Source organism: Staurois parvus, unplaced genomic scaffold, assembly GCF_062004578.1.
Source record: "Staurois parvus isolate SC_StPar_1 unplaced genomic scaffold, SC_StPar_1.0 ptg000251l, whole genome shotgun sequence".
Taxonomy (NCBI): domain Eukaryota; kingdom Metazoa; phylum Chordata; class Amphibia; order Anura; family Ranidae; genus Staurois; species Staurois parvus.
The window spans coordinates 4478975-4505590 of NW_028318047.1; the positions used below are offsets into that span (position 1 = coordinate 4478975).

Sequence of the window (26616 nt, forward strand, 5' to 3'; positions counted from 1 at the left end):
TGTTTGTCTCCTACTGCAAAAAGTGCTGATGAGGTGAGTTAATGGGAAAATGTAGGTAAGCATCTTGGAATGTCTACTGATGCCAGACAGACATTCTTATTTCTCAGAAGGGAAATTATTGACCTTGTGGATTCCATGTGAAATTTAGGCACACAAAAAGTACTTGTTTAAGTCCAATATAGTATGAAACCCCCGTTTTGGTACTCTGAAAGGACCAGGGGCGGACTGACCATTTGGAAACTCGGGCACCGCCCGAGGGCACAGGGTCGTTAGGGGGCCCCATGAGATGCCCCTGGTACCTTTTTCATAGGATTTTTTGAGTTTGGGATAGGACACAGGGGCCCCATGATCCCCTATTGCCCGGGGGCCCAATGAGTTGTCAGTCCACCCCTGAAAAGGACAGGTTCAAAGGATTCTAAAACATATTCAGTGAGACTAGATCAACCACTTCATGGGACAAGATGATGCAGGACGGTCTGGTACTTTCATGGTCTTTGGGCAGATTTTGGCTGGTTTGAGAGAAGAAAGCATTGAGGGGGCATAGTTTAAAATGTTGTACCCTTTTGTGTGAAGTTTGTGACCCAGAACAATGCAAACTGGAGCAGATGTCCACCGATTTTTTTAAAGTGAGGGAGCCCCTTCATTGTGAAGTCAGCTTTGAGGTAAATAGTGGATTTTGTGTTTCAGTTCTTGCACCAAATGGATGAGCTGAATTTTGGCATTGAAGATGAAGAGCAATACGGCTATTTGTTTAGGGGAGGTAGAAGCCCCTGAACAGGGGTAATTTGGAGGCTTACATTGTGGAAGAAGGAGTTTTACTCCTAGGACATTGTTCATGAACTTGGCAAGTGCATCATTAAAGAGATGGTCACCTTTAAAAGGTCTACAAGTGAATCATCTTTTACAGGCAGCTTCAGCTGTCCAGGCTTTTGCCACAAGATTCTACACATATGGACAGAAATTGGAGCAATTCTGGAGATTTATGCCATGACATGTTCTAGGGCATCAACACAGAACAGTCGGGTGGAAGGAATGTTCCGCCAGAACTCGATCCTGGAAAACAGGATCCTGTTGATGTTCAGTTCTCTAGTCCATTAAGCTTCAGTTGGACAAACAGAAATTGCAGCAATAGCAGATTGCGGGGCTGGTCCTGCAAGAATAAAGAGTGCCTCAAATTTTATGTCTGCAGAATCCTTAAATGAAGAACATCTAATATAGGTGAAGTGTTTATTTAAGATTGAGACAGCAGGGTCTGCATCAGAACAGCCCAATTTTTTTGAGAATTTTTTTTTCCCCATTAGATATAACTCACCACGGATGCTTGGAGAATTAAAAAACCTTTTTACGTGTAGGGGGGGGGGGGGGCATACCCAGCAAAGTTTTTGCCAATGTCCAATCACCTGAAGGTAGCATGAAGGTCTCTCAATATCCAGCTTGTGTTCTGTACTGTACAATGTCACTTTATCCCTTATATACACTTTATGTTTTGGAATAGTTTCATTGATTTTCACATGCTACTGCTAAAACAGAGGTACAGAAACATGCTATTTCAGTGGATAACAGATATATCCTTAAAAGGCCTACCGTATCTGACTGAGCAGGGTTTAACATTGTACTCGGTGCACTGATGAGGCTAAGAAGCTGGGCATTCCTCCATTGTTCTGCTGAAAGGTTTCTTCTAGGATAAACCATCTGAAGTGAAATTAGGGCATCTGACAAAGACTAAAACAGGAGTAAAACAAATTGAAGTTATTAATCCCAGAATCATATTAACAAGAGACTTAAATATTCATACAGCAATGAGAGTACAGCAAATAAATACTGTCCGGCATAAAATTAGAACATGATGTAGCCTCTACAGAGCTGTTAAATAATGTACTAAGCTGCAGTGCTGATGACAAAACACAGCTCAGAATAATATCCTCCAACAATTTAGGCCATATAAGAGAAGGAAGCACATCCGAGGAGATAGGGATAACAGTTATCTAATGAAAGAATGAAGAAAGCAATTGGTTACATTCCCACTGACAAAAGATAGACAACAGAAAATCCTCACAACCCTCAAAATTGGAATCTTTTCTCCCACAACAAACTAGGCTGAGGCAACTTACAGGCAGCTGGCACAGAACTACAAGGCATAGTTGGCTTTGGCAAGACCTAAATTGCTTGCAGCTCCTCAGCAGTTACTGGAGCACAGAAAAGCCCACAGTGCCTTTTTTTTTTTAAACTACAAATTCAACTTAACAGATTTTAAAAGCTCAAAAAAGAAACAAAAAAAACAAAAAAACAAAAAAAACTTAGAAATACTATTGCAGAATTACTATAACCTTAAAGGAAATATGGTTCTCTAAATTTAGGCTCCTTTAACATTGTCGGACTCTGCCAGCAGATCCACCTGCTCAGGGGAAATCTGTCCACTGATCCCCACTGAGCAGGTGGATGACAGGCCCATGTCTGCTCCGCTTATGCAGAGTGGACATGGACACAGCCTGCTGTCCTTTTTGGGCGGTCGGATGTAAACATTCATTTACAATCGATTGCTAGACCAGTGGTCTCCAAAATGTGGCCCTTGGCTTGCCTTTTTCTGGCCCTTGGAGCACTATGCCACCAACTGAAGCCTTTGGCGGAGTACCATTTCTCCCACTGACACCACTGATGGGGCACAATTCTTCCAACTGATACAAACAATGGGAATTCATTCCATTCAAACAAATGAGGCATTGTTTATGCCTATTAACGCCAGGGCATTTTCTGCTTCCACTAGTCACAGTCCAACCCTCCTAACATCTAAAAGGAAAGCAAACTGGCCCTTTGCTTAGGACATTTGGAGACCCCTGCACTAGATGGATGGGGAACGGATCCCCATTCTATTTTATCAGCAGAAAGGATTGGATAGGTTGCAGGTGTGTGTAAACTGACACATGTCCATTTACATCCGCAGCTACATAAAGGGCAATGGAGGGTTGAATTAGATCCGCCCATGTGAAAAGGGCCTTATTGGTAATGGCTGAAAAAAAAAATTTAAAAATTTAGTTCATTTAGCATACACATTGCAAATTAAAAGCAGTATGATCAAAGCTTTTTAAACCATACTTCTCTTCTGGATTACAGCAGTGCACCTACTTCTGCTCTCCCGTGGATGGAAAATCTGCTGACAGGCTAAAGCCTGTTGATGTCACAGAGCAGCTCTAGGCTCTGGAAGAATCCCAACCATATTGTCAGGATCCACCCAGCTTCCTGATTGACAGCTAGCTCCAGCTCTCAGCACATGGCTGAGAGCCAAAGCCAGCTCCAGTGAGCACTGGAGGGGCAGAGCAGAGAGCAGTGAGAGAAAAGGCAGAGCAGAGAGCGGGAAGAGAGTTTATCTTGGGTTCTAAGGCAGGGGACAGCTGCAGCATGGAGATGATTTTTGTTTTTCTAATATATACCCCACACATCTCCTTTAATATTTTGTTTAAAGCCAGCAGTAACTGATCCTTTATCAACAGGCTTCCTCCTTAATGAGAGGTGACCTGCTTGAAAGGAGATGACTACTGCTGTGCTATCTCTTTAGATCAGGGTTACTCAACCAGGGTTCCTTGAGCAATTTCTGCCATTCAGATAAGATGCCACTGACACCACTGATCTTAATAGCAATCCGTAAGGAGCTAATGCTTCTCAATGACAACTGTAAAGAGCATTCTTCCCACTGACCATCACACTGATGTTTCATGAGTTATAGATAATGTAAGTATTATCCGGGGTTCCCCAAGACCAGAAAGTTATTTCAAGCATTCCTTTGTGTTGAAAAAGGCTGCTTTAGGTAAATCATAATGCTCTGGGAAACCTTTATTAAAGTTTTATTTGTAAACAATGACTGCATATAGAATATATTAAAAAACAGATTAATAAAAACATCAAAACCTATAAAATGTAAATACAAGTAACCCAAAATGCATTATAGTTTCCCTTTAAGAGCTAATTTCTTGTTCAGCCCTAAATCATAAGAGGTCATTGCTTTAAAGACTTGAAAAAGAGAAAGTCTGAAAACTGATGTATGCAAGTTGGAGAACGGACTCTATATTTAGGTGCAGCATACCCTCCTTTCCACAAATGAGCAATGCTATAAACAAAATTGCAGTTTGCTTACTATAGCTTTCATTGCAGTGCCCCATAATTTTGAGAAAAAAAAAAAAGCACCATCTGTAAAGCCCTTTACTGTGTCTCTCTCCCTGCTTTAGGCTTCTGGACAAAGTGCACAGTATCTATTCCTACTTCAAGTGGTAGTAAACTCATTTTATACTTTTATCTACAAGTAAGCTTATAATAAAGTTTACCTGTAGGTAAAATGTGCACCATTTAGGAAATATTCTAGTGAGTGGCAACCGGCAACATCATCGGCGAATGCGCTCTGAAGGAACGCATACCCGGGAGTGAAGTCATCGCGCTTTCGGCCATTCAAGTAGCCGCAGCTCAGGAACCTGGAATGAAGATTGGGTAAAGATGGAGGCCTCTGCAGCAGTGACAGCGCACCGTGCTAGGGCTTTGTTCTTAGGCAAGTCTTATATAATGTGTTAATACACAATGCATACTAGCACATTACGACATTACCTTGCAGGAAAAATCTTTTTTTGTTTTACTACTGCTTTCATATATAGACAGAAAGTAATATACGAGTTATTAAAGAAAAGCAGTGGCATTACCTTACTATGGGGTACAAATTCTTCCATCATCTTTTTTAAAGGATTTTCATAATCTACAATCATCTGTCCAAGCCGAGGATATTCCCGATCACTGGTAATGAGAAAGTTGCACCAATGGTCACAATTTATGACTTGAGCGTACGTCAGCCTAACATCATTAACTAACTCTTAGATCAAGATGGGGCAACTTTAAACAAAACAACAAATTTGCTGGCCAATTTTGGATCATACATAACTGTCTTTATAAAACAGAGAAACCTTTAAAAGAACTCCTGGGTGCTGGATTTCTGGGCATCAATAAATAGCATCAGAATTCCTCCTTTAGCTTATTGTAGTAAATAACCTTAAAGGGCAACTGCACCTTTGTTTAAAAAATATTGTGAAGAGCCCAGCACGCTTATTAACATCACAAAAAAATTCTACACCTTTTTTCACATAAAGTAGGATATTGCCTAGGTCTGCCTAAAGCAGAGTATACATGCAGAGTTTTTTGGCCGAATGCTGGTGTTCCAGCAGGACCGTTTGACAGAAGCTGGTCTAACAACCGGATTCTATTGAACAGACAGGGCTACACCCATACAAAAGTCTGACAAGTTCCGCCTGAACCTGCAAAATTTTGATGTGTATTTCCAGCTTAATCCAGCGCTTTTGCCAAAATCAATCAACAGTGTGGCCACTTACATCATAATAAAGAGGTAAGAGCATTTTAAGACAAAAGTAAGCTTATTATTTTTGCTGTTTTACGCTGACCTAATAGATCCCACTCTTTCACTCCATGGATGGATACTTGCGGAGATCCAACACCATGGCCTCCTATGTTTGGTAACATCCAGCAGGATATATCCCCTCCCCCTGGCCATATACTTTTAAGGGCCTTGTCTTAGTCTTCCAGCTAGAGAGACAACCCCTTTATTCATCTTGAGGAATCATGCTGCACAGGCAGCAGACAGGAATTGCAGTGCTAGATGTCAACAAAGAAGGCTGTGGGCGTCAGATCACAATACGTATACATCTAAGAAGGGCAAGGTGGTATTTATTAGGTCAATGGAGGGGACAAAAAGAATAAGTCTTTAAGGGCCAGATCACACCACAAAAACGTCCTCCAGATCTGTTTTGAATGCATTTCTGCATATGCTTTGTTTTAATGCATTTCAGATTTTTTTTTCCTCCTTTTTTGGGTCATTTTAAATGCAAAGTCTTTATTTCCATCAAGATAATACTTGTGGGTCACTTTCCTGTCACATCACTTCCTGTTTATCTCTAGGAAGTGTCCTTTGCATGCTGTGTGCTGCTGTGTAGAGAAAATGTCTGCACTGCAAAGCTTATTCATGGTTATGGCCATTGCACTACTGAGACTGAATGCCTGCAAGAGAAGGTGTTATTGGGTACATCCACTGCTGATAGAGCGGGAAAGCAAGGGACAATTTTGGACACTATGTAGACCTTCGTTGACACCTGGGAAATTTTTTCTTAAAACTTTATTCGGATGTCAGTTGTCAATTGAAAGGATTATCTTGAACCATCCATATGAGCCTATCAGTGTCCAGATACAGCCTTCTATACTCCATCTAGCCCAGATGTGCATGTGACCAGAAGAGGATCATGGGAGGAGCCAAGTTCTGTACAGGAAAAAAAAGTAGCATGCTGTACTTTTTTTTTCTGGAACGGAAATGCACTGAAACAGACTGCACTGGTGTGAACTATACCATTGAAACCCATGTAACATACTTTATATATGTTTTTGATGCAGAAAAAAAGCACAGTACTGTGGTGTGAACTGGTCCTAAAGTGAACATTGAGGCTCCTGTAGAAGAATGAGTATGCAGAAAGTACTCTCTGAAGCTCTACAAGTCCGGGCATTTAATGCACCCAAGGAAATGCCCTGCGATACTGAATATCAAGGTCTTAAAAATAGAGAAGCAGACCCTACAAAAAAAAAAATTTCATTTACATGGAGGGAAAGGGAATTAGGTTATCTAGGAATAAAGTTAACACCTTAAATAAAAGGCCTATAACAGGCAAAGTATATCCCACTAATAAATTAAATAAAAGATGAGTTGGGGAGACATTTAAAAGGGAGGGGCCTCTTAGGTGGTATAAACTTGGTAAAGATGGTGATAGTACCAAAAATCTTGTATAAGTTTCATATGCTCCCAGTACATATACCAGGGTCTTTCTTCAGGATGATAATAAAAAAAAAAAAAAAAAAAAAAAGAAGATACTTAGGTTTATATGGGCAAAATAAGAAACAAAGAATTAAATATGAGGTTTTGTGTAGGGATAAAGGGAATGGGGGATTAAACCTGCATAATCTCAGGAAATATTTTTCGGAGATATCACAAATTGTAGATTAGATATAGATTTCACAAGGTAAACATGGAAGGGATTTTGAGTAAGACACAATTAAAGATTATTTGGATACCAAATAACTTTCGAATAAAGGATGTAAATACTAGTTCTTTGACAAGGAAAGTTTTAAGAGTTTGGGATACAATACACAAGCAAAAGAATTGGAAATATAATTCAATAATAATTCCTCTGGTGGGATCGGAGTATTTCCCTCCAGGGAAGGATAATATTCCCAGGAAATGGATTAAAGACAGAAATGCACGTTTGAAGGACACAGTGGATAAGGGGAAATTGTACACTTTCCAAGATATAAAGAGGAAAAGATTTATTTTTCACATTAGAGGAGTGGCGGTATTATCAATTAGGACATTTTGTTGTAGCGCTCCTACAACCACTGAGGACACTGGAGGATTTGTATCCATTTGAAAAACTGCTAAGTTTAAACATAGTTCAAAAACATGCTACCTCCAGGATTTATAAGACCATTATTGATATGGATGGACCAGATCCTCCTTTGTTCTTAGAGAAATGGGAAAAGGAGCTGGGAACAGATTTGAATGAGCAACAAAAAAATAAAATATTTAATTTAACACATGGTGTCAAATATGAGCACAGTCGAAATTAACTATAAATGTTTGGCGAGATGGTATATTACACCAAGTGTGGCACATAAACAACGATTAGATGTCTCACCTTTATGTTGGAGGGGGTGTGGGAATAAGGAAACAATGCCACATACAAGAAATGTCCTAAAATACAGAAGTATTGGCAGAAAATAATCCAATATATTCAGGAGATACTAGGGATCACCATACAGAAGGACCCGTGGGTGTGTTTATTTCATAATTCTGAGATTTCAGTGAAACTATATAAAAATAGTGTATTATATCATCTAATTAGTGCGGCTAAGGGTCGTATCCCCAAGTTCTGGCAAGCCCCAGAGCCCCAAACATAAAAGATTGGATAAATAGAGTTGAATATATAAACAGGATGGAGGAGTAATACCATATGGAGGAGGATAAAATGGAAAAATTTTAAAAAACGTGGAGTAGATGGTTTGCCTTTAAAATATCTAAAAGCTATGTGGAAGTGGTAGGAGTATAAAGGTGAAAAGCTTAGAGAGTGTAAGATCGAGTAGCTGTGGGGGGTTGAGTGAAGGAAAGAGAGAGTGGATGTATGATAGAAGGGACATAGATATAGACAGAAAAATATAGAAGAAACTAGAAGTAAAGAATATGGTATATGGATAGGGGTAAGTGAATACTGGGGGTGGAAGGATGGTGGGAAGGGAATAGGTTAATTCATGTGGAAATGTGTATATGTGAATTGTATTGGTATAATGATGATTTTATTGGAAATTTAATAAAAAAAAAAAAATTAATAAAAGAGATTATATATATATATATATATATATATATATATATATATATATATATATATATATATATATATATATATATATATATATATATATATATATATATATATTAAAAAGAAGAAAGAAAAAAAAAAGAAGAAGGGCTGGTCAAACTGGCCACATTTTGATCCATCTACTGCCTTTTCTGCTTAAGAGAAGTCTGTCTAATGATCACACTTCTTTTGAATGAGAATGTTTGAAAATATGCAGCGGCTGCAGCGCTGAACACTGTACTCGGACAGTTGAAGAGTCGCCGCTGTCAGAATAGCATAGTGAAGATTCCTCCATGCCCCTTGACTGTGGATGGGGGAATCCATTAATTCTAAACGCCGATGGTACTTTTAGGCATTCAATCACATGAACTCTGAATCAATGTCGTGGACACGTGGGAGGAGCCGCACATAGCCATGTTTTTTTCAAATTGTGACAGCAGGTGCGGGGAGAAGATCCCAGGCCCAGGGGGTGTTTGGGGGAGAGCTGCAGCAGGGGGCACATGGAACAGTTAACATGTTCCGAAAGGTGATCTCATCCTTTAAAGTGTATCTAAGGTTGAAAACTTTAGATACACTTTTCTTTTAATGGTCTGTGTCCCTACTTAAGAGATTCAACCAATCTGCTCTGGTGATCATTGTCACCAAGTCTGAATATGATGGGAAATACAAAATTGGAGTTGTCAGCAGAATAGAGGGCAAATCCTCCAAATGGCAACGCCCGGAATGTCTAACAGGACTTCTCTTATGGTTTAGAGACTCTCACGTCCCACAGTGTCTACAAGACTCGATGTGACAGACAATCATGCCAATGTGACAAACATGGCAAGATAACTATTCTAAATTCAATTCAAAATTTAAAAAAGAAAAAAATGTTGGCTATAGATAGACTTTAAAAACATAGGTTACCAAAAGTAACAATCCCCCCAATAATCACATTTTCTACAGGTAACAAATTGAGAATTCACAGAAGCAAAATTACATTTTACATTTATTGAACAAAGTACATACCTGGCACCATGAGTCATTTCATGAGAGTAGTTGTATAGTCCTATAATTGCTTTCCGCTCTTCAATGCGAGAAAGCATGATCATGAGTGTAGTATAGGTTACTATCAGGTCTAAGTAGTTCTTGGTTAAATCAAAATTGACAGTCTGCAGAAATAACACAATTTTTAACCTTTAGCACAAAAACAGATTATACTACATGCTGAAAAATTAGAAATGATGAAAAGTAGTGAAGGGAGAAGGTGGTACAGTTTAACAGTTCTCTTTCTACATAAGAAGTAGGGGATCGCTCACTTCATATACAAAAAAGTGTCTAGTCTTATGGTTTCAATACAGCTACAGTGCCTTGAAAAAGTATTCATACCTCTTGAAATTTTCCACATTTTAACCTATTACAACCAAAAATGTAAATGTATTTTATTGGGATTTTATGTGATAGACCAACACAAAGTGGCATACAATTGTGAGGTGAATGGAAAATGATAAATGGTTTTCAACATTTTTTACAAATAAATGTGAAAAGTGTGGCATGTATTTGTACTCAGCCCCCTGAGTCAGTACTTTGTAGAACCACCTTTCGCTGCAATTACAGCTGCAAGTCTTTTTTGGGGATGTCTCTATTAGCTCTTCACATCTAGAGAGTGACACTTTGCCCATTCTTCTTTGCAAAATAGCTCAAGCTCTATCAGATTGGATGGAGAGCGTCTGAACAGCAATTGTCAAGTCTTGCCTCAGATTCTCAATTGTATTTGAATGGCCCAGTCAAAGTCCAGACCCAAACACATGAACATGCTTTGATCTAAACCATTCCATTGTAGCTCTGGCTATAATTTTAGGGTCGTTGTTCTGCTGGAAGGTGAACTCTGCCCCAGTCTCAAGTCTTTTGCAGATTCTAACAGATTTTCTTCTAAGATTAAAAACATAAAAAATTGCTGAGCTGCCTCTACTGAAAAAATTATAAATAAACTCCCCTACTACATATAGGGTCCCCACAAATGTGCACACACTACAATGCCCTATGGGCTGACAATATTATCCCTCCTACTCAGTGACTAAATAGGGAACCTATATTTATACTCGATGTGCTCAAACACCAATTGTGCTATAAAATGAATATTAGCAAATATACAATACCATCAAACTATACATACATAGACTTCTTGTGGTATATATGGACATCAAGTGGGGTGCTCTAGCCACACTCCTGATGATGTATGACGAAATGCGTATGACGGGGCCTGATAACGCTACACTTGTCTTTTGAGAAGGAATTACTTTGTGCTGGGATTTAAATTGCCATACACGTTTTTTATGCAAGTGCAATTTTAAGGGTTTTTTTTACCTAATAAATAAGGTGTTACGCTATGAAAGTTCCCCTTTGATGTTTTTACTGTGGTGGAGTACTGTGGATGTTCTGGAGGAGTTTTTCACAAGCGACTGATCTGGAGGTGTTGTCACATATGGAGTCCGTTACCAGCGTAAAGAGGTATCAAGATTGTAGGGATATTGTAATTTATAAGACAACAAACATCACACAGACAGCCAACTTACTGCAGGAGAGTGCTGCAACACCCAATGCGCTATCTGACCTACCATCCAGGTTGGTCAATTATTTGTCGTGAGTGGGGCTCTGGAGGGGGGTCACTAATTGGAGCACTTCACATAGAGGATTGCGAAGGATAAGAAGATTAACTATGGTATCACCTAGTATTCACACTGGATGTGGATGGGGATTTTTTTCCACATTGGAACTTTTATATGCTTGCACATTGATTGAGACTTTAATATACGTACTTATTGTCTTTTGCATTTAAGTTCACTGTACATATGGTTTGATGGTATTGTATATTTGTTAATATTCATTTTATAGCACAATTGGTGTTTGAGCACACGGAGTATAAATATTGGTTCCCCATTTAGTCACTGGGTAGGAGGGATAATATTGTCAGCCCATAGGGCATTGTAGTGTGTGCACATTTGTGGGCACCCTATATGTAGTAAGGGAGTTTATTATTTTTCAGTAGAGGCAGCGCAGTAATTCTTTATGTTTGTACTTACACATCTGTTCACCATTACACATTTGTGGTTTTGCTAGCAGCAGACAGTCTAATTGATTAGTCCTCTGCGCAGGCTACACTCACACATATTTCTTCTAAGATTGCCCTGTATTGCCCTCCATCCATCTTCCCATCAACTATGACCATGATGTTGCCACCACGTTTCACAGTGGGGAATGGTGTGTTCAAGGTGATGTGCAGTGTTCATTTTCCGCCACACTGCATTTTGCTTTTAGGCAAAAAAGTTACATTTTGGTCTCATCTGACCAGAGCACCTTCTTATACATGTTTTTGGTGTCCCCAACATGGCTTCACGCAAAACAGGACTTCTTAAGGCTTTCTTTCCACAAGGGCTTTCTTCTTGCCACTCTTCCATAAATGCCAGATCTGTGGAGTGCACGACTTATAGTTGTCCTGTGGACAGATTCTCCTACCTGAGCTGTGGATTTCTGCAGCTCCTCCAGAGTTACCATGGGCCTCTTGGCTGCTTCTCTGATTAATGCTAACCTTGCCCAGCCTGTCAGTTTAGGTGGACTGCCATGTCTTGGTAGGTTTGCAGTTGTGCCATACTCTTTCCATTTTCAGATGATGGATTGAACAGTGCTCCGTGAGATGTTCAATGCTTGCGATAATTTTTATTTTTATTTTTTTTTATAACCTAACCCTGCTTTAAACTTCACCACAACTTTCCCCCTGATCAGTCTGGTGTGCTCATGGGCCTTCGTGATGCTGTTTGTTCACTAATGTTCTCTAACAAAGCTCTGAGGACTTCACAGAACAGCTGTATTTATACTGAGATTAAAATTACACACAGGTGGTTCCACTAGGTTTTAGTTAGGGGTATCAGAGTAAAGGGGGCTGAATACAAACGCATGCCACACTTTTCAGATATTTGTAATACATTTTGAAAACCATTTATCATTTTCCTTCCACTTCACAATTATGCGCCACATTGTGTTGGTCAATCACATAAAATACATTTACATTTTCGGTTGTAATATGACAAAATGTGGAAAATTTCAAGAGGTATGAATACTTTTTCATGGCACTGTACCAGCTCCAGACACAGAAATTAAGTGCCCTACATGGCAGTCATTGCTGACTCTACACAGCAAAAATGAAAGGTCATGCCATTGTTGCTCCCCTCCTTCTGAAAGAGCTAGTTGTCTAGTTGTCATGCCATTTCAGTGAATCAGTACACTCTGAGGAGAGGAATATCACCAGCACACCAAGGATCTATAGTATGGGTCCAAAGCTTTAATGAGCAATCACTGAGTTACAGCAAGAGCAATGTTTAGGAGTCTCACAGGACACTTCATCAGGCATAGGATATCACATGACCCCCTGAAACTATGTGAATGCTTATTAAAGCTTTGGGCACATACTGGAGATCCACAGTATGCTGGTGACATTCTTTTCCTCCGATTCTTCTCGGTTCCAGCTGATAGTCACTGCAGCACCCACTTACACAAAGCCATGAACGTGTGCATTGGGATTGTGCAATTTCATTCAACACTCTCTAAAGTACGGACCCATTAAAGGAGTATGTAGAACAGGAGATCTGACTTTGCCAATCTGCATGTTTGTTCCAGGTCAGCAAATGGGTTCATAGAACCCAGAGATGAATCACATTTCCTAAATGGTGAGCTCCTACATTTCTTAGAGGCCAAGTTTCTTTTAGGGCACATTCACACTTGTCAGCCAAGAAATAACAGAGCAGCCAGAACAATTCAGCACTCTGGTCACTCTGGGTTGGCGGCTAGCTAGCGGGCAGTGTTGTGCACGATTCAGTGCACCGCACCATTCTCTTATTTTTGTTTTGTACTTGCTTTTTTTGAAGTGTACAAAAGGTACAATTCGTTCACTGCAATGTCGGGTGGCATGATGCGCTACACTGCTTGACATTACAGTGCGATTCGGACCAGTGTGCTGTGTAAAATACAGCGGCATGTCGCTAGGCTGCATTGCAGTGTGTATGGGACACACAGGAAACAATTGTTTCCGGTGTGTCCCTGCGGTGACAGACGTTTTACCATATGGTAAACCATATGTCATGGCATACAGCGTGAACTGGCCCTTAACCAACGTGAGGAAAGTACAAATTGTCATTTCCACAAGAGGGAGAAGTGACAGCTCACACTTAAAGCAGACAGCATTTCACTTGCAGTTAGTGATCTTCCAAAGCTGCATGGTAGGTACACACTATAGAACTGTTCTACCCACAGCGGATTTTGCTAAACATTTTTCCTGAATCCCCATTCTGCTCATTTCCCTATGCCTGACTACACAGAAACCATTCTAATTGTCCCTATTCACACTTGTAAGCGGAGATGCTCAAAAAAGTACATTAACTTTTTTATTTGATTATGTTCAGGCATTTTTGGTCCCATAGACTTCAATGGGAGTGTTTATAAACGTGTGATACATACATTTTCACGCACATCTTACACAAGAAGAACTGATATCCTTCCCTTGCCCAGGTAACACTCCGGGAAGCAGGACACACATACAAAAAGTTTGTAAAACACGTGTAACATACCTGAAAAATGGCCAAACAATTGCTTCAAAGTCACAGGAATATGCTCTTGCTCAGGCCTGAATGCAGGCTTAAGCTCACATGCATGTGAAAAATGACACGCAGCTTGTGTGTTTTATAGATCGCTTCCATTCTAAACAACCCTGGGAGCCCTGCCGCCTTAATGATCAATCTCACAGCTTGAGCAATGTCGCTCTAATATTTTCCCTAGCTAAAATTTTTCATCATTACACAGCTACATACCATGGTGGACTCACCAAGGAAAACATGCAGTTTGATGATATTTTTCCACTGACAAAATATACTAAAACTGAGCAGTTATTTTTTTCTAAAACAAGGAAATAAACATTTCAGCTTTATATACTTACAATATCAAAGAAAACTTGACAAACATCAATAGTGTTAAGCAGCTCACATACATGATCCTGCAAATAGAACACATATATAGAATCTATCAATAGCTAGAAATCCAAACCATTCAGTGGTACAATGGAAAGCCACCCTGCAGAACACAAAGGCCTCCCAGTCAGAGACAAACAAAAAGCTTCTCAGCAGAACTGTATGTTCAAATTGCATGAGTTGAATGATTGGCAAATGGTATTTTGTTTCAGAATAGTGCTGACACATTAATAGAAGCCTTTCAGAGATTTGGACAAGCTATATAAAAACTATTACCAATCATGTGGAGTCCCTTTACCATGATGGATTCTGTGTAGGCTTCCAGAGGAAAACTAAAATATCATGCGCACAGGGAGGTACTGATCCCACGATCCCCCCCATATAAACACATCACTGTATAGGAGGAGGTGAACAGTAACAGCTAGGCATCTCTTAGCAGAATTCTAGGAGTTTTCCAGTCAGGCTTCAGAAGGTAGGTACATAGCCTACCCCTATAGCAAGGGCATTATTCAACTTTGGTTAAAACTGCACATCTTGTTTTTATCTACATACATCCCTTATCTGCATAGGCTGTTTTTGGTAAAAGTGAACTGACCCTTTGAACATCTTTAGCTCTGGGGACTGGGCTTTGGTTGGCTTTAGGGGGTTATGACATTTCTCTGTCTATTCAATTTCCTTAACCCAGCCACAACAGATGCCTGCAAATTTAAAGTGATATGAACGCTTCAGGGTTTTGTTTTTTTAAATAACAAACATATCATATTTACCTGCACTGTGCAATGGTTTTAAACAGAGCAGCCCCGATTCTCCTCTTTTCAGGTCCCCTGCCAATGCTCCTGGGTCCTCCCACCACCGAGTGCCCATCAAAGATAGCTGCTTCCTAATGGGAGTCACTCGTGGGCTCAATCCCAAGCCGAGCTGTTTGCATCTATTGAGACATACAGCCTGGCTCAGCCCCGCCCCCCCCACTCTTTGCTCACAGATTTTGACTGACAGCAGCAGGAGCCAATGGATCCTGCTGCTCTCAGGCAAGCCTGTAAAAGCCAAGAGGAGCAGTTGCAGACACAGACAGTGCTGGAGTGAGATCGAGCTTAGGTGGGTATTTAACCTCTTCATGTCAAGCGTACGCAAATATGTAGCCTCTCCGCGGCTGGGCCTCGACACTGAGCGGCAGCATATTTGCACTCCCAGCACATGTATGCGTCCTCACGGAAAGGTCCCAATATCTCCTTGCGATCGGAACCTTTCCAATCATGTGACTGCAGCGACAGCTAATCACGGCGGTCACATGACCCTAAACCCCCATCAGCATCAGGGCTGGGAGGCACCGTCACAAAGGGGTTAAGAGAAGCTGCGGGAGGAGCTGCAGAGAACGCATTTCAAGTGTTACTAAAACAACAAAAGTAAAATCAGTCTGTATATGCAGTAAAGCATGCTTGTTATACTTACTGTGGGATCTAAGGGGTTAATCATCTGCATTGTGTAAAAAGGCAGTTTGATCCTGATTGCTCTGTTCCTCCCCTTGTTCAAGCGACCATCTCTTATCTCCTGATAACACAGACTGAACCGTAGGCATTTTAAACATGTTCAGTTTGGTGTGTATTGCTAAAGGTTTTTTTTTCTTGGGAGAGTGCATGTGATCAGCACAGGGCAAATCAGCACCGGTCAGACAGAGGTCAGGGGTTCTACATCCTCCTAGAGTAGAAAGAAAACTCCTCCTACAAGCCTTAGCTAGTGCTTGGCTGAACACTGATAGAAGCCACAAGGCTGCTCTAACTTCTGATAATAAAAGGTATTTAGCAGTTTATATTTACTAAAATAATTACATTTCCATGTTCTGTGTACTATGGGAGACCAGATATAGTGAATGCAGGGTCTGGGTTTAGGAGCATTTAAGTGTCACTAAACTCACATCAAAAAAAACAACAAAAAAAACAAATCTATCAATAAATGCTGTATTACATGCTGTTCATACTCAGTCACTATTACATTTATTTTCTGTATTCTGCAAAAAATCTAGTTGATCCTGCTGTTCTCTATCTCCACGTTCTGTTCATGTCCAATTCAGCTAGTAATTTTGCAGCTGTAGAGAACTCTGCACATGCTTAGTTTTCAGTGACTTTCTATGCTGAGAATTTCCTCCCAATCACATCTGAGCAGTCCATGTGCCTATAGTCATGCATGTAGGAGTATACACAGTAGTAAATGACAGTCCACTCCCTCCTTCCTCCTCCATACCCACTAACCAGCTAAACACTATGGGGGTGGGATATGACATGTAGATTAATGAAGAAATAACCTCCCTCTTATTCCAAGACACAGGTTGGAGGCATGTGACATATTTGATTTCAAATATATTTGTATGCCAGTTTAAAACAGTTTATTGATATTTAGTTTTACTTTGGTTTTACCAAAGGCTTTTTTTTATATTTTGAACATGTGACCAGCAGCAGAAGACTAGAAGCTTCTCCTGCTTTTGTTTCCCTACAGACAGGCTGGGAAAGAGCTGGGACATGTGACAGCTGTATACTGATTAGGAAAAAGGTACTTATTTTTTTTTTAATTAAATAAGTACAGTGCAATCAACCACATACACAAATATAAAGGGATACTGTAAATTAAACAGTGTGTGTTTAGTATCACTTTAAGGTAAAAACCCTTTTGCTTTTAAAACCACTTTAATATATTGCTCAGACCAATCATTCAAAAGGACCTATGATCAAAGTATTTAGTAAATGAAAAAGCATACAGACAATCTTCAGAGCACAGACCTGTTAATGACTTAATTTTTTTCCCACGCACTCCTGACATCTTTGTTATGTGACAGTTTTAGGAGTGTCTTATTAGCAATAGCTTAGACAAACTATAAACACCTCTTTAGGGGCTTCAAGACAAAACAAAGCTAGCAATATTATAGTGAGTGGGACAGAACTTAGGTCAAATAACTACCCTGTTTCCCCAAAAATAAGACCTAGTGTTATTTTTGGGAATTGCTAAAGTATAAGACCTACCCCGAAAATAAGACCTAGTTGTGATTAGGGTTCTTTTTCAGCTGGAACATGGCGGAACGCCATTCCGCCTCCTCCGGCACTGGCCCTGCGCACACCCATATCTACTGTCTCTTATAAACACAGAGGTGCGGCTGAAGTGACATCACCATCCGCTCTCACAGAACCTCCCTACCTCTGTACTCACTGTGGGACAGGGAAGGAACAGATATCTGCGGGTTTAGGGGCCTAATGCATGGAAGCCGATGCCCCAGGGGTGATCACCGGCCAGTGAGGAAGAGGCTGAGCGGTGAGTAAGTGCGCTTGGTGCACTGTGTGGGAAGATAGGACCCGAAACGGGAGTTACTATAGAGAGGGGCCGGCTGCTGACAGCTGTGTTTTGCAAAGCTAGCTAACCTTATGAAGGCAGTGGAGGGGGACAGGGGGATGTGCCAAGGTGAGCTGCAGTCAGGTGTTGCAGCGGTAAATTGAGTCAGGTGAGTTGCAGACAGGGTGCATAGGTGAGCTGCGGCTGTGAGGCAGCCCACCTTTGCACCCCCCAGCCACAGCTCAGCTCTGCACCCCCTGGCCACAGCTCACCTCTGCATTCCCCGTCTGCAACTCACTCCTTCACCCGTCTGTGGCTCATATCTGCACCCTGTCTGAAACTCACCTGTCAAGTCACCTCTGCAACACCTGACTGCAGCTCACAACTGTCATCAACCGGACCTCTCCATAGTAACCCTCATCCACAACTGCCTGCAGCTCACCTCTGCACCCACTGTCCACACCTGGACATTTAAAAAAATAAGACCTAGCGTGTTTTTTTGACAGTGTCTTATTTTTGGGGAAACACGGTATCAAGGAGAGTTATGGCTGCAAAAAGCTTCAGAATAGTCTCCATCTGCACTTTGAAATACAGGTGTATTAGCGGTACTTAGAAGGTTTTACTACAGTAAACCGTGGGACGTCGTCATTTCAGACTCCTCTCTGTAGCTGAAGGAAACCTTTGATTCTGCATTCCTATGTGCCTACTGTTGACAGGCACACTGTAGATGCCACTTGTTTCTTGGCTCTTCCATATGATCATTGTTATAGGCTTATATGGACAAAGATTTGCGGACCCCTGCCCTCCACACATTTATGAGGTGTTCAAGAAGGGCTGAGCCATCAGTGCACATAACTAGAGTTCCTCCACAACAAACGTATCAAAGTCTTTACCTGGCTTTCTGTACAGGAACACAGTGGAACAAAAAAAAAAAGCCCTTGTCCAAACTGATGCTACAAGGTTGGTAAGGGGACATTTGTCTAAGCCCTGGTTCAAATCTGTGGGGTTGTGTGGGCTGCAACTTGCATGGACGTGAGATCTCATTCATTTGAATGGACTCCAGTGCCCCGGGACACGCAGGGAAGAAGTCCCTGCACTACTTTGGAAGTCACAGCCCTCATGGGAACCGAGGTTCCCAGTATGATTGTGATTTTCCACTGCGGTCGGCATGCCATTAGAATTATTGGCACCTGCCTGTGGGTCCCGCATTCCTGTGTGGGTGGTGCAGCTGCAGGTATTTGTGCGGGTCCTGCAGTGGCACCATTCGCACAGATGAGAAAATGTATTTTTACTGTATACCTAGCATTAACAACATCATTGTGCAAGGACAATTTAGGACACAATCACAATAATTCAGGAAAGATAAAAACAAAAATAGAATGCTCACCTTAAATTCCATAACATCCACAAATGTGAAGTAGTAAAGTGCCAAATTTTTCAGGATCTCAGACTTCTCTTTTTGGAGCTGTGCAAGCTGTTGCTGTGAAGAGTTTAGACACACTATCTTAGACAATTCAACATTGTAAACCATCCTAAAATAAGAAAAACACTCCTGATATCTCAGTGATTTTGATGCCTTCCTGAAGTTTACGCATGCCCTGAACTCTTGATGAGTGTACTTACCTCCCTACTAGCAAACAATGTATAAATATGCCACACTTATAAACTATACAGCAATGTGTTAAAAGCAGAAAATGAGAGAGATAAAGCAGTCCACAAAGGGACATTGTAGATGTTAAAAGAGAGAGAAAGCAAGACAACAGTCTTAGTTGTAGAAGCAAAGGACACTTAAAATTCTGAACTTACCAAACAGAATATCCAGGCAAAGCCACGTCACGCATGCAAAATAAATGTAGATACATAACATAATATACAGTAAAAACGGTCTAGATAAAGTCACAATACAAAAAATGGCAACAAAACTAAAAAGAAAATTAAGCAAAAACACTTGTTAGACACAGAAGAGTAATGAGCAAGGCAGAGATAGATATTAGAAAGATATTAGAACGTTAAGATATAGTCATAGAGTAGTATGAACACAATGATGCACACTTAAGCAAAGCAAGGAGATAATTTTATGAAAGCTGAACGGAATTTTATGTAATGTTTTATCAGAAGCAACGGATTCTGTAAAATCATATTGGATTAAATCCCAGCATACAGACTGCAAAACATGCTTTACTAAACACATTTCCATTATTATGTCTACCGAAAACTACTATGTAAGCACAAGAAAAAGGCCAATTGCTGGCCTATCATCCCAGCCCAGTCCAGAGTAAAGATCTCCCCAATCCATTTTACCATAAAGGGGGGAGTGTCAGCAGTTTTCAGCTTTAGCTGGAGAAATCTGAGCTAGAGCAACTTGGACGGACATGAGAGCTCCTGCACAATACAAACCACCAACATTTTAGGAAAAAAATTAAATATTTTTTAAATTGATGGCAGCACCATGCCTCAAAAACATTGTAGTAGTTCTTTTTAACACTTAGTATGCATCTGGGAACTGAGGAGACCAGTTACTGGAGTTTTGGGAGGGAAATGTTGTCTAATTCTGCTTAACAGTCCTGTGTCATCTTTGTTTTACTTTTTTGTTTCCAGATGCACCAAATATTTTTAATTGGTGAAAGGTCTAGACCGCAGACAGGCCAGTTAAGCACCCTGACTCTCCTATGATGAAGCTATGCTGTTGTCGTAGATGCTGTATGTGGTTTAGCATTATCCTGCTGAAATATGCAAGGCCTTCCATGATATCTGTCGTCATCTGGATGGGAGCATATTCTGCTCTAAAACCTGGATATACCTTTCAGCATTGATGGTACTTTTCCCAGATGTGCAAGCTGCCCATTCAATTTGTACTATTGTACCCCAATACCATTCTGATAAGTCAGAAGGTCCATCTCCTCTTTAGTCCGAAGGATGTGGCCCCCATGGCTGCCAGAAAATGTGAAATTTTGATTCGTCTGACCACAAAACAGTTTTCCATTTAGCAACAGATCATTTTAAAATGAGCTTTCCCCCTGAGAAGATAACGGTGGCATGTCTGGATCATGTTCAGATATGGCTTCTTCTTTGCATTTTTGGACAGCACGGTAAATAGTGTTCACAGATAATGATTTTTAGAAGAAATCCTGAGCCCATGCAGTGATGTCTACCACAGAATCATGCCTGCAGTTCCCTCTGAGGGCCTGAAGATCAGCCAATATTGTGTTTCTGCCTTGTCCCTTGCACACAAAGATTTTCCAGATTCCCAGAATCTTTTGATATTATATACTGTAAAGTCTTTAACAATTTCATAATAATCCTCAATTTAAATTGCAAACAAATTTTAAATGCAACTTTTCACAGATTGGTGTACCTCTGCCCATCTTTACTTCCGAGACACTCAGACTCTCTAAGGTGCTCAATTATATTACTGACCTGATATTAATAAACCTAAATTAGCTGCAGAATGTTCTTTTCCAATTCTTTCTGGTTAGTACCGCTTACTTTACGAGATGAGTTACTGGCAAAATCAGACTTCTCTTTTGTTCATAAATTTATTTTTTTAAATCGCAACAAAAATTTCGGTTTAAACAATCTGACATGTTTCTATTTTGAATAAAGGCACGGGTTTATGAAATTTGTAGATCATTGCAATCTGTTTTTAAGCAGCATTTACACAGCATCTCAACTTTTTTGGAATTGGGGTTGTATCTATTTTGTATGGACACATCTTTCATGAGCTAGAAAAGTTCACATCTTTGCTTTGTATCTGTTTAAATGGGAAATAACCACATATATAATAACCTACAAATATATAAAGCATGTCTTTCTTCTTCCCCTGGAACTTTCTACGAAAGGAAAAGAAAGGAAAAAGGGCATAACCATTTTTTTTTTTTTTGTAACATAACGATGAAAGTCAACTTATAAAACTTTAATGAAAATCTATTTCCAATTTCTTACTACAGATGAAATAATTGCACATAAAAGAACACTAATAAGACCACAAAGCAATTTTAAACAGCAAGCATATAGGATGTACACCATGCTCTCTATGGAGATTCCTATAATTAGCACTTTGCAGAGGAACGCATGACAGATGGGTGCACAGTGCAATGAAGGCAGATTGTGCGATTGATCTATATTGCATTTCCACATCCCCTGTTGGGTTGGGTGAACCACATGTAACACAGCACATGTCCTTGGTGTCCATTTGTTCATGTCTTGAACAATCTTTATAGAAACGACTACTCTGGTACCATAAAAGCAAACACCATCAAACTTAAAGTGGGATTAATCTCCCACTGGACACTTGTACCTACAGATAAGAGGATAATAAAGCTTACCTGTAGGCACAAGGAATATCTCCTAAACATGAACCGTTTAGGAGATGTTAAGTGTCCCTGCAGTCACTGACGTCAGAAGCACATGCGCTCTGGAAAGAACAGCATGCCCGTGCCGATCCTTCAGAGCTCCGTGCCGCGACCATGTGATCAGTTTGGATCGGCCAATCAAGCTGCCAGAGCCTGTGAACCCAGAAGGAAGACAGGGTGAGCATGGCAGCCCAGTCAGCAGTGATAGCGTGCCACTGGAAGGCTTTGTTCTAAGGCAAGTCTTTCATAATGTGCTCGTATGAATTGCATACTAGCACATTAAGCTATTATTTTTCAGGGGGACTTCTTTGCAAATTATTTTTGGCAGTTTACTACTGCTTTAATCAGAAGGGTAAGACAACCACTGGTGAACAACAAAAGTCATGCAGATTTTAGAATTCACCAGTCTGCCCCCTAAGATGAATGTTAATTACAGATTGGTAGCTATGGGAAGCTTCAAAACCAATGCTTTTCTCTATAAACAGGGTTTTTCAACTAGGGTTCCTCCACAGGTTTTTTTAGGGGTTCCTTGAGTAATTTCACCTTTCCCACGGACATCATTGGTCTTTTTAGCTATCTGTAAAGGGAGAATTCTCCCCAATGGCCACAAGTGTTAAGGACATTCTTCTTCATGAGTTTTAGATATAGTATTTTTTTTTAGCAGGGGTTCCCTGGGACTGGAAAATTATTTCAAGGGCTCATCTGTGTTGAAAAGTAAGGCTGCTCTATACACTCATACGTCATTTTATTGTGAACGGGGGGGGGGTGGACGACGACTGGTATTTGTCATTTCTGACTGGGCTGTTAAATATTCAGGCTGTGCTTGCTTCATTTTCAAGTTATCCACTGACCTAGATTAATGTGGTTCTAAAGCCAAAATGTTTCATCTTAAAAAGATGAGCTGTTTTTAAAAAAATAATAAATGCACATCTTTTTGCAGGTAAAAAAATATGCATTTATTTTTTTTTATATTTGGAGTCTGTAAAGCATTGCACCCATGATCAGCAGATCACAGGTGCCATTCAGGACTAACTATGCCCCGCTGTATGTCTGTGGAGTGCAGCTCTATAGACACACACACACAGCTCAGATGACAGCTTGCACTGTGCGCCCCCACAGCAAACCACTTGCTATGGGGGCACACGAAGAAGAGCCAAGATTTCTGGCAGGAGATTTAAGAAGAGGAGGTTCAGGGCCAAACTACTGCGCCAATAGTTCGCTCAGCGCTGTACATTACAAAGGGGGACAGAACATGTGACAGAACAATACCAATACAATGCAAAACATGAGGGGATTGAGGGCCCTGCTCTTTCAAGCTTACAATCTAGGAGTATACATGATTTTAATAAAACATTTTACCTTTATTAATAACTTAAGCATGCAACTAGTGAAGTCTGTAGTCAAAATCTGCATGCTTGTTTCAGGTCAGTGACAGAACAGGTGGTGAAGCCAGGATCAAGATGATGGCATCAAACTCTAGGGCCAAGCCAGGCCACACAGGGCGTACTCCGCTTGCTTAGTGGGGGATCTGTCCACTGATCCACTCTGAGCAGACGAATGGCTTGTCCTCTTATGAAGAGCAGATACAGACACAGCCCGCTTATGCAGAGTGGAGACACACAGCCCGCTTTCCTCTATGGGTGGTCTAATGAAAAACAGAGCGCTTGTCCATGTAAACACAAGTAAATGGATCCGCTAAATGGAAGGGGAACAGATCCCTATCTGTCTGTTTTTGTCCGTGTACACCCACTAGCTAGATTTAGCTGCATAGAGGAGAATGGAGGGTCCAATTGGCTCCGCCTTAAAAACTAACAGCCGAACCCGTTCGGTCCGTTCGTGTGAAAGGGGCCAAAACGGCTCTCAAATTTTATCCTCACACATACACTTTGAAATGGAGTGGACTTACCATTTATTCCACAAACACCTGAGACCACATTTTTACTAGATGTGGATCAGATGGCTTCTGAGACCCCTGCCACTTAGACATGTACTTGGCTTGCATATAATCTAGTGGTCAGTCAATAGAGTGAATAAATGTACTTTGTTAGGAGCTGTAAAAGGGAGTCTAAACTTAGTCTAGCACAAGGGCACTTTAGAGATTTTGTGCGTCAAAGACGTATTATCCTACAATAGTACAGTTCTTTAGATCATTGGATTTTCCTGGTATCGCATCATATGGTCTTTGATATATATATGCAGTTCTTCAGTGTCATATGAAATGTATAAATCTGATGGAACATAAAATTGGAACTTTTTCACAGCACCTGCTCACTCCTAAAATGACTATTCATGAATGCGTACAGTTTTGGCAGTGTTCAATAAAAGATGCAAACTATGCAGAACCCACTAAAACTACCTCTGATAAGAGAACACAAAGGTCAGCTGTGCAAGTGTCTTCACATCTGCAGGAATGCAGTGAAGAAAGCTCTTGGCCCTGTTAAATCATATGCAACGTAAATCCCAAATATTTGCTTAGCTTATCAGCTGGGAGACTGAACTTCATAGAACACACCCAGCCTGATTCCATAATGTGAACTGCCGTTTCATAAAACTGTTGCAGCACTGAAATAAATGTCAATAGCTGCTCACTTATTTACACCACACTGAACTGCAGACACATACTGGTAGAGCCGAACACGTTAAACAAGCCGAGTTCACTTCCCTTAATCCCCAGGCAGTGAATCACCTTTTAAGTATTGATGGAAATAAAGGAGTGCTACTGCACTACGCAGCCTACCCATCATGCAATATAGAACTCTAGAAAACATTGCGAAAGAGAAATCAGCCTTCAGAAGAGAAAACATCCTCATTAGGATTCCTCTTATTGAGTGCTCTTTCCATTGTCAACTTCCCTGAACATGCAACAGGACATTGATCACTGCTGGTTATCACCCCTCCTCCTCTACACAAGGCTTGTGTGATCATGTCAGGTTATCTAAGGAATGATTCCTTAACTTGATGGCATTTTCCCAAAAGACTGTACTTCGCATCAATTGCCTCTGGATGGTTCAAACCAGCAGTCAGCCTTTTCTTTCACCTCGCATGCTTGTCACAGATGACAAACGTAGGAAAATGGGTCACAATTGGGCTTAAGAAAGAATCTGAACATTTAGCCGTAAAAGTATTGCCCTCCTTTATTTATAAAGAAGTAACATATTGCATGGCTCTGTACACTAAAGGAAATCAAAAACCTAACTGAACATTAAGTTTGCATGCGTGGTTATCTTTAGTAATTGTTTTCACTTTTTATTTTTTGCATCTTAGCACTGCTGATCTCTGACAGCCTCTTTCGAGCACTGTCTGCATTAACTTCAGCAGCAGCTTCTTGTCATTGCTCAGGGTGGGCTGATGGTGACAAAAGCAGAACGTGCCTGCTCAGTGAGCACAGACAGGTACACTTATAAACCTTCACTGGGATGACGTGACAGGGAGACAATGCAAGAAAGCAATTGAGACACATAAAAAGAGCATTGTCTACCCATAACAGAACCGGCCTAAAAAAGGAAATTCATGGCAGGATTACTCGGTATTATTTTAATGACAGCCATCAATTTAATCACTTCCCACTGACCTGGCTCAATTATATGGCCTCTCCATGAGTGGGCTTTAATGCTGAGCGGCTGCAAGTATGTGGCCCTAGGTACCCACATGGAAGAAAAATATATTTGAAATGTATTTTAAAAATATTCTTCCAAAATATATTGACATATATTTGAAATGCTACAATTTTGGCCATATTCAATATATTTCAATAAAGACACACACACACGTTGAAATGCATTTTTATTTCAAACTATATGAAAAATATTTTTAAAAATACTGTATGTCTTAAAATACAAATCTACATTTTTGGAATGCATTTACAAATATATGTAAAAATATATGTTAAAATGATTTTATATGTTAAAAAAAAAAATCTGAAAAATATATTTAAAAAAATATATATTTTTAAAATATATTCTTCAGATTTTTAACATATAAAAAAGTGTATATATATATATATATATATATATATATATATATATATATATATATATATATATAAAATTACGGCGTCACCTACCACTACAAAATATCCCTTCACATACTAGAAAAATCACTCACCCTTGATAGTGCAAATTGTTATGAGAACTAATATGCCAGTAAACCCCCCACTGTAACATAACGCTGAACCTCAATTCCCAAAAATGAACACAATACACAATTTAATATTCAAAATAAAATAAATGAATAAATGAAACGTTATCCCCAAATACCGTGTACAATCACTCAAAATTATAAGTCAATTGATAAAATCACTTCAACAAATCAAGTGTCCAAGATCCAGCTTGTCACTTTCTTTGGTGCTGAGCCCCTCCACCGGCTCAAAAAAGACCGAAAGTACCTCAAAAAAAAGAGGAAACAATACATAGTGTATTACCATAAATCACCACTATATATTATAACTTCCACAAAAGTGTGCAAAACTTGAAAAATTAGTGCCAAAATCATGAACACTGTGCAAAGTGAAAT

General features: G+C 40.1%; 1 protein-coding gene across 8 annotated transcripts in view; it reads right to left on the reverse strand.

Annotated features, from left to right (window-relative positions):
• NCKAP1 (NCK associated protein 1) overlaps positions 1-26616 on the reverse strand; it is a 190854-nt gene that overhangs the window by 106157 nt on the left and 58081 nt on the right. For 4 of the 8 annotated variants that reach the window (XM_089680847.1, XM_089680844.1, XM_089680851.1 and 1 more), the window contains 5 exons: positions 19140-19226; positions 14407-14463; positions 9450-9592; positions 4683-4773; positions 1585-1722 (listed from right to left, as the gene is read on the reverse strand). In XM_089680847.1, the coding sequence (XP_089536973.1) occupies positions 1585-1722; positions 4683-4773; positions 9450-9592; positions 14407-14463; positions 19140-19226 (516 nt within the window). Of the gene's footprint in view, positions 1-1584; positions 1723-4682; positions 4774-9449; positions 9593-14406; positions 14464-19139; positions 19233-26616 lie in introns of all 8 variants that reach the window. The other 4 variants (XM_089680845.1, XM_089680843.1, XM_089680849.1 and 1 more) reach the window with 1 other exon arrangement.